This window comes from Calidris pugnax, unplaced genomic scaffold, assembly GCF_001431845.1.
Source record: "Calidris pugnax isolate Ruff unplaced genomic scaffold, ASM143184v1 scaffold72, whole genome shotgun sequence".
Lineage (NCBI taxonomy): Eukaryota > Metazoa > Chordata > Aves > Charadriiformes > Scolopacidae > Calidris > Calidris pugnax.
In genome coordinates, this window is record NW_015090808.1 from 168,606 (window position 1) to 183,747 (window position 15,142).

Below are 15,142 nucleotides of genomic sequence, written 5' to 3' on the forward strand. Positions count from 1 at the left end.
CGCCCCCCCCCCCCCCCCCCGCCTCAGCCGCGGCAGCCGTTAAGGGCCGCCGGGGGCCGGAGGGCGTTTGGAGGGCGGCAGTTCCCCCCGGCAGCCGGGTTTCCCCCCCTTCCTTATCGCCCGGGCGGCTCCGGCAGCGGGGAGATGGGTTTAAAAAGCAGCCACACGGGCCGAATCAAGCCCATAAGTCGGGGGTCGGCGGGACCTTCCCGGTGAGTGCTGTGGCAGGGCGAGAGCAGCCTGAAGGGGGGAAAAAAAAACCAACCATGTCTCCCTTTTCTAATAATGTGGGTTTTTTTAATTATTTTTTCCCCACTCACAGCAAGTTGCTCGCCCCGGAGGTGCTGCCCGTCGCGTTGTGTGGGGTTGCTAAGTTAGAGCTGGCTGGGGCTGAGGCAGGTTGGGTGAGCAGTGCCCTGTAAAAGTGAATTCCAGGGTAAAAGTGAATTCCAGGGTCCCAGGTCATGGTTATCGGATGGGGGGGGATCTGGGACAGACACAGCCAGCCAGGGGTGGATTGCCTTCTCGCTAATGAGAAGGCAATTGTTTACTGCGGCGTAAAAAAGCTCCCTTAGGAATCGGTGGCAATTTAGGTGTGCGCAAAACCTTACGTTTGGCAATTTTGCTGGGTAGACAACAGCTGAATGAACTTTGGTCCCTCCCCTTGGGAACAAAGACGAGGTACTTCTGACAATTAACATAAACCGGTTGAGTGACCTATTAATTAAAGTGAAGATGCGCTCTAGGGAAGGAAGGGAAACCCAAGCAGCTGAAGAAAGGCTCCCTTGCAGAGCCCAGCTCCATTAAGGCCTTCGCCCCGCTGAGTGTTCTTGCACGTTCAGAGTTACGTGCGAGCAGTTAGTGGGACCGTTGCCATAATATCTGACAGTTGCTAAAGGCTTATATTGATAACCAGCAGATGTATATGTAGCCTGCTTTCAGAGAAGATACTTTATCTCAGGAACTGGAGTGTTCTAGTAAGTTGTGTTCTCATGGAGACAAATAACACCGAGGCTGGCTTCCTTCTAAATCTCTCCGTTGTGTTTATCTCTTAACTCTGCTGTACCAAACTGGCCTGCCTACCCCCAGAGAGGTTTTTTTTCAAAGACACCTCTGGGCTGCGGGGTGGAAGCTGCGAATGGGAGGTGGGTATGGATGTCTGTCCGTGGATTCTTCTAATGAGAAGCCCAGCTGTCCCCCTCCTTCATCATTCTCAGCTGCTGCGAGGGAGAAGGGGGGACAGGGTTTTGAGTCCGGCGGTGTCCTGGGAGTCTGGTTTGCAAATTAAAGAGCCTCCCGCTCTGTGGCATTTGGCAAACTGCTAACGGAAAAGCCTGAGACCCTCCACCCTCTGTCACAGGCGATAATGAGATGCTTGTTTCTTTTTCCAGACCCTTCTGAAACCCAGAAAGCAAACCTTTACCCCCCACCTCCGTTGTTTCCAGTGGTCCTGCTGGATGAAATACAGAAATGGAAACTGAAGTTATTGCATGGCAAAGCTAGAAGTGTTGGCAGAGCTGTCTCAGCTGTCATTGGCAGAGTGTTGTAGATGGCACCTAATTTGCTCATCTGCAGTCTAGAAATGGATTTTTAAAAAGTCATTTTAAAATATGCCTGGTAGGCCTCAGGGGAGACCAGGGAAACTTTCTCTTACTGGCAAGTAGTTAGGTTGTTTTTTTTCAAGTATCCAGAAAGTTAGCATCACCTTCTGTGAAGCTTGAATTTCATGTTAACTTCATAGAGTTATTCAAAGATAGTGGTTGTATATCTTCATACTTTTGCAGATTTAGTAGTAAAAACTTGTATTTGGAGCTGCAGCCTCCCCTGCATAGGGGGGAAAAAACCATAGTTTTTCGTAGTGCTTTTTTTCACCCCCTTTTTCACCGTGTTTCCTTGGGATGGAGGTAGAAGTTGATTGTTTGTGCTGTTTTCTCTGCATCAGTGATACTGTTGTCTTTTTGTGAACTGACTCCCCCAGTTTTGAGCTCACCACAAAGCTGTGGCAGATGAAGCTTGTCCTTGTGCGCTCGGACTAGAAACGTTCTCTAAATGGCAGGGAACCTGTCAGGCAGGTTTATTGTGGGTAACTTGGCTGTAGTTTGTCAGTTTGACACTCAAGTGTGCTATGGAAAGCCCTGCTCTGCCTGCAGACTTGCTTGTTGTCAAATAACAGGGCGATTGTGCGGGGATAACACAGGGTGCTTGGGGCCCCCCTCCCGGGCCCGTGGCATGGTCCTTGTCCGCTGACAAATCCATTGCTATTCTTCACTGTTGCTAGGGCCAGTGACATATAAAGCTACACGGGGGGGGGGAGGGAAATCAAGGGAAACCATTGTCTTCTCTTGCTACGGGTAACATTATAAAAAGACTGTCTTGTGAGACAAGTCACTGAATTAATACAACTCGGTTTTGACAGCAATTGTTATTTTCAGCGCCGCTATTTTCTCTTTCTGATGTGTTTCTTCCTTTCTGAAAAGACTTTATAAACCTCTCCAATAGTTGAATAGGTTATTCTGACTCTTTTTTTTTTTTAAAAAAAAAAATAATTAAAAATGGGAATTGGGCGAGAAAGTATCTTCAGTTCCAAAAAAATTCAGCTTGATAAGTTCTCTAACAGGAAATTACAGCATAGTTGCAGGTACTTCAGCTTACATCTCCAAGGAAAAAAAATTAAAGATAGTTCTGGTAGGCGTGCCATATGGTGACACGCTTGTGTTATCCTACGCTGGCAAAACTTACGTAAAAAAGAAGCTAGATGAAAACCATTTATTTTTAAAAGGAAAAGATTCAGTTTTATTACTGAAGTTGTGACATTGTCTTTTCTTAAAAAAAAAGAGCGAGCCATCTATGTGTTAGTAAACCCCTCTCAGAAAATTCCAGGGTGTAGTTTTTTTAAAAATGAGATTCATTTAAGCAGTCGTAATTGATGAGACTTTGAAAGACCAGGAGCTGATGGAAACAGCAAGTAAGGGTGAGGATGAAGAGCTGCTGTTCAGGACGTGTATGTTTATGAATCCATGCAAAGTGAACTTGTAAACTGCAGGAAAGGTGTGCTCTTCCTCCTCTGTCTCATTATACGGCACAGTGGAGCCCAGCAGCTGCTTCTCATGATGCACCTGGGTTAATGGTTTTTTTATTTCTTAATTAAAATCATAGTTTATGTGTATATGTATGTGTGGAAGGTGCAGTGGGACTTTTTTTTTTTTTCTCCTTATATCTCTTGCAGAGAAATACCAAAATCATAGCTGGTGTGTTTGTTTCCAGGTTAACAAGTGGAAAAATCCAATCTTCCTGATTTCCCAGTCTGCTCCTGCTCTTGAAGAACATCCCAGCTACTTGTTGTATCCCCCTCCTCAGCTTTCCTAGAAGCTGAGTTGCTGCTACTTACCAAGCTAAAGCTGTTTCTAAAGTGGGCAGTGCTTTTTGCCTTACTGTAGCTGGAGAGCAACTGAGTGCTTCGTGAGTGCTCCTTCTGTAGTTAAAAGCTGGAGATGTGGTATTTATCTCCTCCTTATCGAGGACTCCCACAGAAGGCTGTGAGGCACTTTTCAACTGGAATGTTGGTCGTTGAAAATCAACGTGTAGGCATTTACAAACTTAGAAATGGGGAATATATGCTTGTCGAACACTCAGATGTTTTTCTCCTGTATTTTAAAGTACTCTTTCTTCAGTTTTAGTTTGATTCGTGTGATAGTGCTGTGCAGGCTGTGTTCCTGGAGCAGAGATCAGGGTAGGGGCTCTCAATACACGAATGCATGACTTTACTCCAAAATCTGTTGTTTAACCAGTACCTTTAGTGGTCCATTCAGTTTCTTTTTGAAGAGTACTGGAAATGAAAAGTCTCTTTAGTTGCCTGTGAGTAAATTGGAGAGAGAACTGCAAAGCTATTGCCAACTTTTTAAAGCTTTATTTATTAAAGTCTTGGTAACAGTAATTTTGAGTTTTGGGGAAAGCAAAAGGATTCCTTAGAGGTAGGATTTATCCGGAGTCATCTCTGATAATTAACTTCACAGAAAGTAAAACTTTTTTCCTTCCTTTTTTGGCTGCTTACAACTTTCATTGTTAGTGTGAGGTTAATGGTTGGGCTCAATCATCTCAAGGGTCTTTTCCAACCTACATGGTTCTATGATTCATTGAATTATTGGCTGTAGAAATACATGCTTTTACCTGAAATTTGTGAATTTGTGTTTAGTGTTGAAGCACATCACTTGTAGTGTCAACTCAGTGTTTAATTTTTAAAATGTCTGCTGTCAAAAGATTTGCCCCTTGGATTTCTCTTGATAAAGGCCTTTTAAAGTGCTTCTCACTCTGCTTCCTTTCTCATTTATCTTCCCCGAAGACCCCACACCAGTTTGTTCGGGTGCAGTTGGCTGACAGGGTTAAGCTCACTGAGACAGTTCTCATCCTCCTAATGAGCTGGTTGAAGAAGCTAAACCAACAGAAAACTTAATTCCTTTTTGGTGAGATTAGTTGTTTTGCTAATTTCGTTACTTGATATTGTGTAGCAACATGAGGGATGGTGTTTAATAATGGAAGCAGCAGGAATGTCTGGAGGTGGCAAAAGACAGGGAGGAGGCTTCTTCCTTTTCCCGTACAAAGTGGCAATCAAATAAGCTTATATACTTGCCAGTAAGTTGGGTTGGGTGTCACCAACCCCACTTTGGTTGACTTTGTGTGTGGATTACTACCTGTTTAGGTAGTTGAGTTCTTGCCAATCCCCTATCACAGGCTTTGTTCTTCATGAGAGGAACCTGATGAAGTTCAACAAGGGCAAGTGTAGGGTGCTGCACCTGGGGAGGAATAACCCCCCACACCAGTACGGGTTGGGGGTGACCTGCTGGAGAGCAGCTCTGGGGAGAAAGACCTGGGAGTCCTGGTGGACAACAGGATGTCCAGGAGCCAGCAATGGGCCCTGGTGGCCAAGAAGGCCAAGGGCATCCTGGGGGGCATCAGGAAGAGGGTGAGCAGCAGGTGGAGGGAGGTCATCCTGCCCCTCTGCTCTGCCCTGGGGAGGCCCCATCTGGAGCACTGGGACCAGTGCTGGGCTCCCCAGTTCCAGAAGGACAGGGAACTGCTGGAGAGGGGACAGCAGAGGCTACAAAGATGGTGAGGGGCCTGGAGCATCTCTCTGCTGAGGAAAGGCTGAGGGACTGGGGTCTTTTGAGTCTGGAGAAGAGAAGGCTGAGGGGGGATCTGATCAACACCTATAAATACTCAAAGGGTGGGTGTCAGGAGGATGGGGCCAGGCTTTTCTCAGTGGTGCCCAGGGACAGGACAAGAGGGAACGGGCACAAACTGGAACATGGGAAGTTCCACCTCATCATGAGGAGGAACTTGTTTGGTGTGAGGGTGGCAGAGCCCTGGCAGAGGCTGCCCAGAGAGGTGGTGGAGTCTCCTTCTCTGGAGACATTCCAAACCCACCTGGACCCGTTCCTGTGGGACCTGCTGTGGGTGACCCTGCTGTGGCAGGGGGTTGGAGGAGATGATCTCCAGAGGTCTGCTTGTTTTGGGAAGCTACTGTTCACTTCCAAAAAGTAGCTTATCAAGTATGTGTATGGTGAAATGGGAATAAATTGTAGGCAGCACTGCATGAGTGTGCCAGCGAATCGGTGAGGCTGGAGGTGGAGGGCTGTGGAACTGAAGTTGCTCTGCTGCCTGGCTTTTATTTCAGAAGGAAGGACTCTGCCCTGGAGTCCAGGAGCTGTGCAGAGCACTTCAGGCTCTGGGATGTCTGAGCTTGGAATTGCACAGTATAGAAGCATTAGTTTGGGATGAAAAAAACCCAGCCTTATGAAGAAAGGCATTGTTCAGTGTGAAAGTTGTGTTTACTACATCGCAGTGATGTCCGGTCTTAATTGCTTCCTAATTGTTTGCTTTTATGCCACGATTGTTTTCCCTTGTTTGTCCTTCTCTCTTTGTGTTTGCCGTGTCAGCCAACCTATGCAATTAGCTATTTACATTTGTCAGCCGAGAATAGTGGTGGAACAAGGATCGCTTTCAGGGGATTTGTGTACGTGTAAAGTGGCTTGGGTTTTAATCTCGAGAAGGTGCCAAAAGCATTTGATAATTTTCTGTCCAGTCCCTGGATTCAGGAGCTCTTTGTGCAAACAGACGGCCACGGCGAGGACAGCCCAGGGGTCAGAGTTATATCTTCTTGCTGGACGAGTCCTGAGCGATACATAGTCTTTTTTTTTTTATTGTTTGAAAAAGGATAAAATACTAGCAGCATTTGTCCACCGAGGGGTGGCTTAGGAGATTTGAGTGTGGTAATATCTTTTAGTGCCCAAGGCTGACAGAACGAAGCTGCTTGTTTTCCTTAGAGAAGTAAATAGCTGCATTTAATTCTGCCGCTTTAAGTCTTCCGTAGTAAGGAGTAAGAAAGAAATTGCTGCCAAAGCTATCAATAAGCCTTTGACCCTCAAATCAACCCAAACCACAGGATATGCTTTGCGATGCTTTTAGCATTTGTAAACTAAGCCACTTCCGATTAGAGTTGAGCTACAATGAACTTGTTGTTTGGTTTTTTGTCGTCTTTATTTTTTTTTTTGGACGTGCACAGAGAGGGATATTGTGGGTTATACACTGAAATGCTGTAGAATCTGTTTTCAGCTGTAACTGAATAGAACTTAATTGCTTTTAACACACTTTGTAAAATTTTTCTAACCTGTGAATTCCATGAGGTGGGCTTCTCAGGATCCAGTGCTTTGCTATGTCATCTCTCCCTGTGTTGCTTTTTTAAACGTGGCCTCTCCTTCCCTTCTGCTATGATAGCACTTCTGTGAATGGTACTGAGGAGAGGTGATGGACCACGCTGTGCTGCAGGAAGGTCAACATAGCTGAATGATGCTGAAAACTGGAAAAGTCCTTTTTGGAGTCTCTACGAGACAACTAAGGGCAAGAAAATTATTTTTCATTGAGTTCTCTGGGGACTGTGTTCCAGAAGAAGACATCTGTTGCCTTTTCCTGTTCTGGACGGAAATACACTGAATTTTAAAATGGAGCAGAGTGCTAGAAATTTCCCTCCAGAGTTACAGTACATTCTGACTAGGTTATCTAAAACCAGGCGTGTGCAGCTTTTCTGGATCAGTTTAAAGCAGATGATAAATAAGTAACCACAAAGTTAATTTTATAATTTTGCCAATAATTTCCCAGTGCCAGCGTGGTGCTTGGTCTGCACGTGGTGCTCTCAGAATCGTTCCCAGGGTGCTGCTGCCTGGGCCAATATTTTGGGGAAGGGATTTGGAGGAAGGGAATGAGAGCTGGGGATTGGAAGTCTGGAGAGGCATGAACCCATGGTTCTTTGATAAAAAATTAGAAATTATTTCTTAATTAGCTTGGTAGGTGTATGCCTTCCAGGGCCTGACACTTAGTTTTGTGCAGCGTGATAAAATGTCTTGTGCATCTCAGATGTGTTCTGCTAAATTCAGGTCTTTCCTTCCCATTTCAAATGCATAGCCTGAGTCAGCAGACAGTAAATTTATGTGTATAAGATGGTAATTCTGTGTTAATAAAAAGACAGTCCCCCACTGTGAATTCGTGACGGTAACAGTAGTTTTTTTCCTTGCAAATATATTTTTTAAACTTTTAAAAGCAGTACTTGGAAGTGAATTAATTCACTCTTCTCTTGCATTTTTTCTGTTCAGGAGAAAGGTGCGTCCGCTCTGATATAACTTGCAAATGTAAATGGTCTTTCTTCCTTTGTTCTGTCTTTTCCCATTTATCTTGAAAGCCAACTGTGGCCTGAGCTTCTTGGCCCAACTTCCCTTCTGGTTTTTTGTTTTTGGTGAAGACACTTCTATCTTGTTCACCCTCCTCTCTTCCCTCTCCAGTTCACAGCTGTTCCTTGGCAGAAATCCATTCCTTTTGTTATTCTTACATACCTCCTGTGATCCTACCCATATTTCAGTCGAGTTTTTATTTGAAGTTTGCTTCTTTGCCACATACTTGGGTTTGGTTTTTTCTTTTTTCTTGTCTGTCGTTGCACTTCATCTTTAAGTTTGGTAGCTTACCTCCAGGGTTAATTGCTCGTGTCCTAGAGATCTGAGCGCTCCTGACGTACAAAGTCTTAATCCCTTCCTTAGTGAAGAGGAACATCTTGCTGATAAGAACTCATAATGCCTGGATTTGTTGTCTTTATCACAAGTCTGATTCCTTTCTTTATGACAAAGAGAATAAATGAGCTTAAGTGAGCTTTGCTAAATTCCTCTTTTGCTAAAAATTGAGACATTTGATTTTTGATACAGAAATAATTTCAATCCAAATAATGATTGGGTGGGTTTCCTATCTTGACCTTAATAACATAACCCATGTTTTGTTTTGCTGGCTGGTATTTTAATTGTGTTTTCACCAACTTCAGTAGCACAGTCCTGGTTTTGCTTGAATGGAGTAATTGTTTGAGGGACTTGCTGAGCGTTCTAGATTCAGGACTCAAAATAGCATTACTATGGCTTTTACTTGTCATACTTTGTGGCAACAAAATACTGGTTTTTTTCTAAGGCTGAAGTATAACTTTTACAAAAAGTCAAGTGTCTCTAATGTCCTGTTACTAACTTCTGTGGTTGATGGCTCTTCTTAAAATTTCTTGCTGCAATGTGAGTGGAAAAGAGGAAAAAAAGAGGAAAAAATACTTAAATTCATTGTAGCACAGTTAGACCACAGACACAGCTGTCAAATGCACATGCTTAAATAATTTCAAAAGAAATGTTCCCCTGTGTGTGTAGGAGCTGTTGTTCCCCCTGGGATGCCTCAGATGGGTGGATTTTCCTGATATGAAACTTCTCAAGGTCTAAACAGACTTTACTGAAGATGGTTATACACAGCACATACAAGATCGTATTAAATATGGGGGAATGTGTAAGAAATACTTGGTGATGAGATAATGTGGTGTATTTTTGGAAAGCAGTGAGATTATTCATTACTGCCTCCTGTCCATTTCTTCTTCCTGTTGTTGCCTGTGTATTTCTTGCCTCTAATGATTGGTCTGTTATTTCCTGAATTCAGACCCCGTTTTGCCTATTAATCAAGGTGTAAGCGTAATCCTCTGGATGTGCTCTGAGGGTTTCTGTGGGGAAGTTGCCAAGTATTTCTCATCTGTCGTGTTCCTATCATCAGCCTGTTTTGCACGGGGCTACAAGAAACACCAGCTTTTTATAAAAAGTGCTGAAGTGACTAATCCTCCATTAAAATTTAGTTAAGTTTCTCCTTCTTTAACTTTGCCTTTTTCCTCAACTCATGAACAGATTGTTCTTTTTATTGTGTTTAAAAGGATTGAAGACTGTCTTAAACCCTTTAGCTAGGCTTTTTGTTTCTTTTAAATGCCCTGCTGTCATTTCTTAGGTTGTGTGACCAGATTTGCTTTAGTCATTCATAAAGCATTGGTTTTTTCAAAAGCACTGATCAGCATTTTGGGAAACCATCCATGTTCTGAGGCATGTTCTCCAAGCACTATATTTGGTGTATGAGTGAGGATCTAATTTGATTCTAGAGCCAAGCTTTTATTGCTGCAATTTATCATCCTCAGTGCCTTGTAGATCGCTTTCTGTAAAGCTCTGCTTCCCACTTAAGTGTATTTAAGGGGTGTGACTGTTACCAGCAGGTACAGTTTAGGATGCAAAGAGCATTAGTAATGTAAAGATGTAAAGAGAATGGAGCTGAATGTAAGGAAAACTCTGTAGCAGGAGGACTTTGCTATGGAAAGTAGTGTATACCTTTTATATGAGACACTTCTGTCCCTGTCTATTGAATAGAAAAAGTGTTACAGTAAAGAACTCATGGGTAAGCAAATACTGTTTATTGCCTGCTTTATTTCTTTGATGCACACACCCCCCCTTTTCCTCCTGCCCCACAGGGCAGACAAAGCTCTATGGGGCTGCCCCAGGTGAGCTGCAGCTCTCCAGCCACTTAATGCTATTTTCATTTACTCATTGAAAATCTTGAACTCCTTCCTGCCTACTTAAATGCTTTTAGTAAACCTTCTTAATTAACATTTCCAGTGTCTTTTTTTAAACACAGTCAGCTCTGTTATTGAAAGAAAGAACCCAGATCAGTACCTTTCTATTTTTCCTTATATTTCTTTTATAATTTGCTTAGTTGCATCCATAATGGTGCTTCCTAATTTTGATTTGTGTGGGTGCTCATATTCTGTGGTAGATTTGTTTCCCTCTCTTGTTGGCATGCACTTTGACTGCCTGGCCAGGACTTAAACGTTATTGCTTCTCCCTTAAAAAGGAAAAAACCCAAATTGTTAATTTCCCTTAGGTTCTGCGTGACGTTGGAGTTGTCTGACACTGCTTTTCATCTTTCCTTGCGTCTGCACAACGTGTGCTGTGTCATCCCCACTCCCACACGCCTTACCAAGCGTTTTCCCTCTCTGAAACTGTTTTCCTTTAGAACGTGGCATTTTCTGGGAAAAATCTTGAGTGACGGGTTTTGAGAATTTCTCAAAAATACGCAAATGTTCTTCTTCTTGGGTCTGTGTCTTCATGATGCTTACAAGAAATCAGAGGGAGAGTGGCTGAGGTGGTTTGGGGTGCCAGGTTTGAGACTTTCTGCAGGTTTTGATGAGCATGGAGCATAGAGATATAATTTTTTTTAACAAATAATAGGTTATCTTCTGTCACGGGCATTTGAATTAGTTTCTGAATTGGGTTGCCAGCAGGCAGAGTGGCTTTCTCTGTGGTGTGAGCTCTCCTGCAGCCCTCCTTGCTGCAGGGGACATACAGCATCCTTTTCACCAGCCTTTCTGCTCCTCTCAGTCGTCCCCTATTTACAGCTTGATTGAGTCCTCTTTCTTCAAAGGAAAATGCTGTGTGCTCATGTACAGCAGGAATAAATGTTCAGATGGCTTTCCAGTGCCAAGTTTTATGGATGGGAAAGGGTAGGTTTTACAAAAGTGTAGTTCTTGTGTCTGCTGAATGATTTATTATTATATTCAGGCAGTAAACTGAGGTTTTAACCTTCGTGGAGGCTAAACCTTGAAGCGTAACTGGGTGACATTCTAACTTGTGTTTGAATCCACGCTGTGACCTGCCTTTTAAGTGAGCTAATGCTAATTGACAGAAACAAGGGTTTCCTGGGAAAAGAGGGGAACATTAAGTGAGAAAATAGTGCTATTTAGTTTGCAGAGAGCTTAATTAGTGACTGAAATGGTGAAGATACTGAACTCCATCCCAGTGGTCAGTTGGAAAAAACAAAGCAATTGGAGAGGAAGGAATACTTCATGTGTAAAGCTGCAAGTAGCCTGCTCTTTTAAAGATGTAGTACGTGAATATTAGGATATTAGAATCTGCAGAAATAAATCTGGTTTTGATGATGCCTTACAGTTCCATGATATATGTGTGTGTGTGTATATGTACACAGTAAATGTTAGTATTAAAATAGTCAAGGAACCTGGATCTGGTTGAAAGAATCCAGCAAAAAAGCCAAAACCAGTCCTCAGCTTTCTTAAAAATCAAACTTTGTACTAAGACAGAAATGTTGTGAGTGGAGATGGTGTTGGGTTGGTGGGTGCCTGGGACTGTGCAGCAAAACTTTCTGGACAGTCTTGATTCCTTTCTTGTAACGGGATTTCAAATGGAGGAGAACTTGGGTCTCTGCTAAAAGCCTCCTTCTTGCAAACTGGGGTGAAAACTTGGTTCAAGTGCTGTTTGGTGGCCTTACAGCTCTTGGAAAAAGTCTGTGGAGAGACCTGGGAGCAGCGGCGCAGTGACACTGATGAAACCTGCAGGATGAGCCTTTTGGGAGGCTGTGGATTTTGTACCACGGACGTGTCCCAGTTCCTCTGCTGCCTGCCTGCTTGTCTCTGCGAGTCTGCAGGGCACGCTTGGCTGAATCTGTACTTCTTCCTTTTTTTTAATCTAAGTTTTTCTCTGGTGAATACTCTCCTATAGTCCTTTTTGTGCCTCTGGGCTGTCCCTCCTTGCGTTGCCCAGTGCTGCCGTTAGTCCTACAGAGGACAAGGCTTGAGGAGTTGAGTCACTTCCCGTGACTGTTGGCTGCTCTGGGGATTAGTTTAATTGTGTTTTGGAGCTCTGGTAGTATCCAGCGAGGGCAACTGTGACTTGCTTTGTTTGTTTTGAGGATTTTCCAGGAGATGAAAGTGTATTAAATGAACATGTTGTAAGAGAAACAAGGGAATTTATTTTGAGCGTGAGCATAGCAAAGTGATGATGATTTCCTGGTTATGGGATGGTGTTGTGGCCGCTTCCTTGTTCCTCGCGTTAGGACTGGTGATTGCTGGGGAGAAGGATTGCTTCCAACTGGGTGAAGAGCAGGAACACCATTGCCACCTCCATGGGTGGGGTTGTAGCAGACACGAGTGTAGGAGCGTAACACCTCCCCCTTGTTTACAGGCACATTCTGAGCTTGCAGACGGAAAAACAGAGGTGGAGAGACGCGGGGAAAGGATTTGTGGCCACCTAACACAGCCTTGTGGATTTGGCACCAAGTTGCCGCTGCAGGGCAAGCGAGGAGGAAGAGTTAACGGCCAGTTTCCAAGGGCCAGTCTCCCCTAGTCCCAGCTCAGCCAGCAAAAGTCTGTCTTCAGCTGTGTGTCCTCTTCACGTAAGAGCATCTGACTTCTGCTGGACGGATCCTGCATCTGCTTGATTTCGCTGACTCTAAAATGTGTATGGATAAGAGAAAAAAAAATAATATGTATTTTAAGAATGTGGACATGTACATGTTATGACAGCTTTCAGCGCTGGGAGGTGATGGTTGGGACAAGCAAAAGCAAAACCATTCCTTAAGGCTACCTTAAATAACTTTCTCCTTACTGGATGTGAATCATCTGATAAACTTCTGCTCTTTTAACATGTAGAGTCTCGTGTAGGATGGGACCTGTATTTTTTTTAAGAGCTGTTGAGGAGGTGATGACTTTCTCATCTGCCTCCTTTCATACCATCCTGTGTGAAACTTCTGACCACGAAACCATCTATTTTTTCTGAGAAGGTTGTAGTCCTCACCTTAATGGGTAGAGAATTAAAAATCTCATAAAAATACCTATTTCACTGTCAGTACTTTGGTAGGAGGAGGCACTATTTCAAATCAGTTATAATGATAATGGGCACTGTATCCCTTAAGAAGCATGTTCAGGTTGAAAAGCCTTGAAAATTGAATTTTCTCCATAGTGTAGCAAAGAAGGAGGGTGGGATGCAGAAGGATGGATAACAGTGTTTCACAAGATGGATAACAGTTTTTCAAAAGAAAAAAATGAGATCTGGGAGTTTGTCTGGGTGTGTGTTTATTCCATTTCCACAGACATCTTGAAGAAGCTCTTTTTTTAGGCATAACCTGTGTTGTATTATCGTTGTTGTCAAATCCATGTGCTGAAACATTGTTTGGAATTCCTCCTGTCTGTGATACTTCTTTTTTTTGTTAAGATCAGGAAACTTTTAGATTTGTTTACTGGTGGGGTTTTTTTTTAAAGTGTGATGTTCAATACTTTAAAAAAAAAAAAAAAGATGTTTGAAACTAAGCTGTTTCCTTCCTTTCTCTTCTGAGAGAACCCCCTGCCTTTTTTGGCAAGTTGTGTTTTGTATCTGTTACCTTGGGGTTTATTTATTTATTTTAAAATCTGAATTTCTTGTTAAGCTGCTAAACTCAAGGACCTGGGACTTCTTTGGGGGAAAAAAAAGTCACTGGAGGGCTCTGTGGGGCAGCAGCTGCTGTGGGCAGGAACTGCTGGGTTTGTGCAGAAACATCTGGAAGCCTAATTATTACTTTAGCAGAATGGAGTACTTATTCCTGAAGATGCTCCCCACAGCTTTCCTGAGGACACTGCTGCGGGAGGAGCAATGAAATCTGGAAGGAAGTCCTTTGGCTCCCAAAAATCCCAAATCCTTTGGGTTCTAAAGTGGGGCACCGGGCTTCTGTAGCCTTGGCAACTGGCTGTGGCTTGGGCAGGCGAGAGGTGAGTTAATCACACAAAGACATTCCTTACAAAGCAGAGGCCTCTTGGTTTCCAAGTGCAGTGTTAGCTTTGGGAAGAATAATTCCTCAGGCACCCTTAGTTTCACTCTTTTTAGCTGATATTTCTTATTTCGGTGACTTTAGGTGTATGGGACAATGGAGGTTATTCTGATCTCTCATACTAGCTTCTCTGGAAAACTTCAGCTGTGTGCCATTGAGCTAAGTATTTTCAGTTACTGGTTCTTACAATAGAGCGTATAAACAATAAACAACGTGTATTCTGTTTCTACAGAAATGACCGTGTGTCTATTGAAATTTTTCAAGTCAGTGCAACTGATTCTTCCTTTAAAAAAAAAACAAAGCAAAACAAAGAAACAAAGCAAAACAAAAACCCTGGGCCTGGAATTTCTAACCACTGCCTTACCTAGATTGTGTAAGGAGTTGGCAGCTCTCAACTCTTTCCCAGACGAACTGCTTAGTGATTTTGGCAGAGTCTGTGTTTCCCTCCATGTGAAGAGAATTATGCTTTTTACAGCTTCATGTTTGTGACAGTTATTTTTGTTAGATGGGAGTGCTCTTTAAAAGCGTGTTGTTTTTATTAGCGTTCAGATTAAGACAGTGACTGTATCTGAAGAATTTACACAGAGGAACACTTTTCAAGGTGAGAGCTATCAGCTTGTGTGCTTAGAGTCTCTACTTACCCAGACACTTGCTGGCTTTTAATTCTCAGACTATGTTGAATAACCTTCAAATACCTCTTAATTATTGGGACAGTATTGGACTGTCCTGGAGCACTGCAGTCTTCTGGATTCGAGGTAGCTGGACTGATAATACCATGTCTTGATTTCAAAGCTGTTCAGATTTGTTACCTCCAAATGAAAGTGAAGCTGTCCTGGAGCACTGCAGTCTTCTTGATTCGAGGTGGCTGGACTGATAATGTCCATGTCTTGATTTCAAACCTATTCAGATTTGTTACCTCCAAATGAAAGTGAACCGACTGAGACAGGCTTATTTTAATGAGTGGGAATTTGACTGGAAAATAATTGACTTTTTGGTATCGTAGGAACCGAGGAAAGTAATGCCTGGCTCGCACACATCTCTGTTCAGAACAGAAATGTTGTGACTACTCAGTTTTATAAATAGAAACGCTCGAGTTAAATCTTGTGAGTGCAGATTTTGAACATGTACAACTTAATTTTACCCGCTGTCCTTCGGATGCTGTGATTATCATGGG

General features: G+C 43.2%; 1 protein-coding gene across 1 annotated transcript in view; it reads left to right on the top strand.

Moving 5' to 3' along the window:
- The first annotated feature begins 129 nt into the window (after window positions 1-129).
- MOB1B (MOB kinase activator 1B) overlaps window positions 130-15,142 on the top strand; it is a 39,802-nt gene continuing 24,789 nt past the window's right edge. Inside the window, exon 1 of the mRNA XM_014938332.1 lies at window positions 130-212. Coding sequence (XP_014793818.1) covers window positions 145-212 — 68 coding nt within the window. The 5' untranslated portion in view covers window positions 130-144. The remainder of the gene's footprint in view (window positions 213-15,142) is intronic.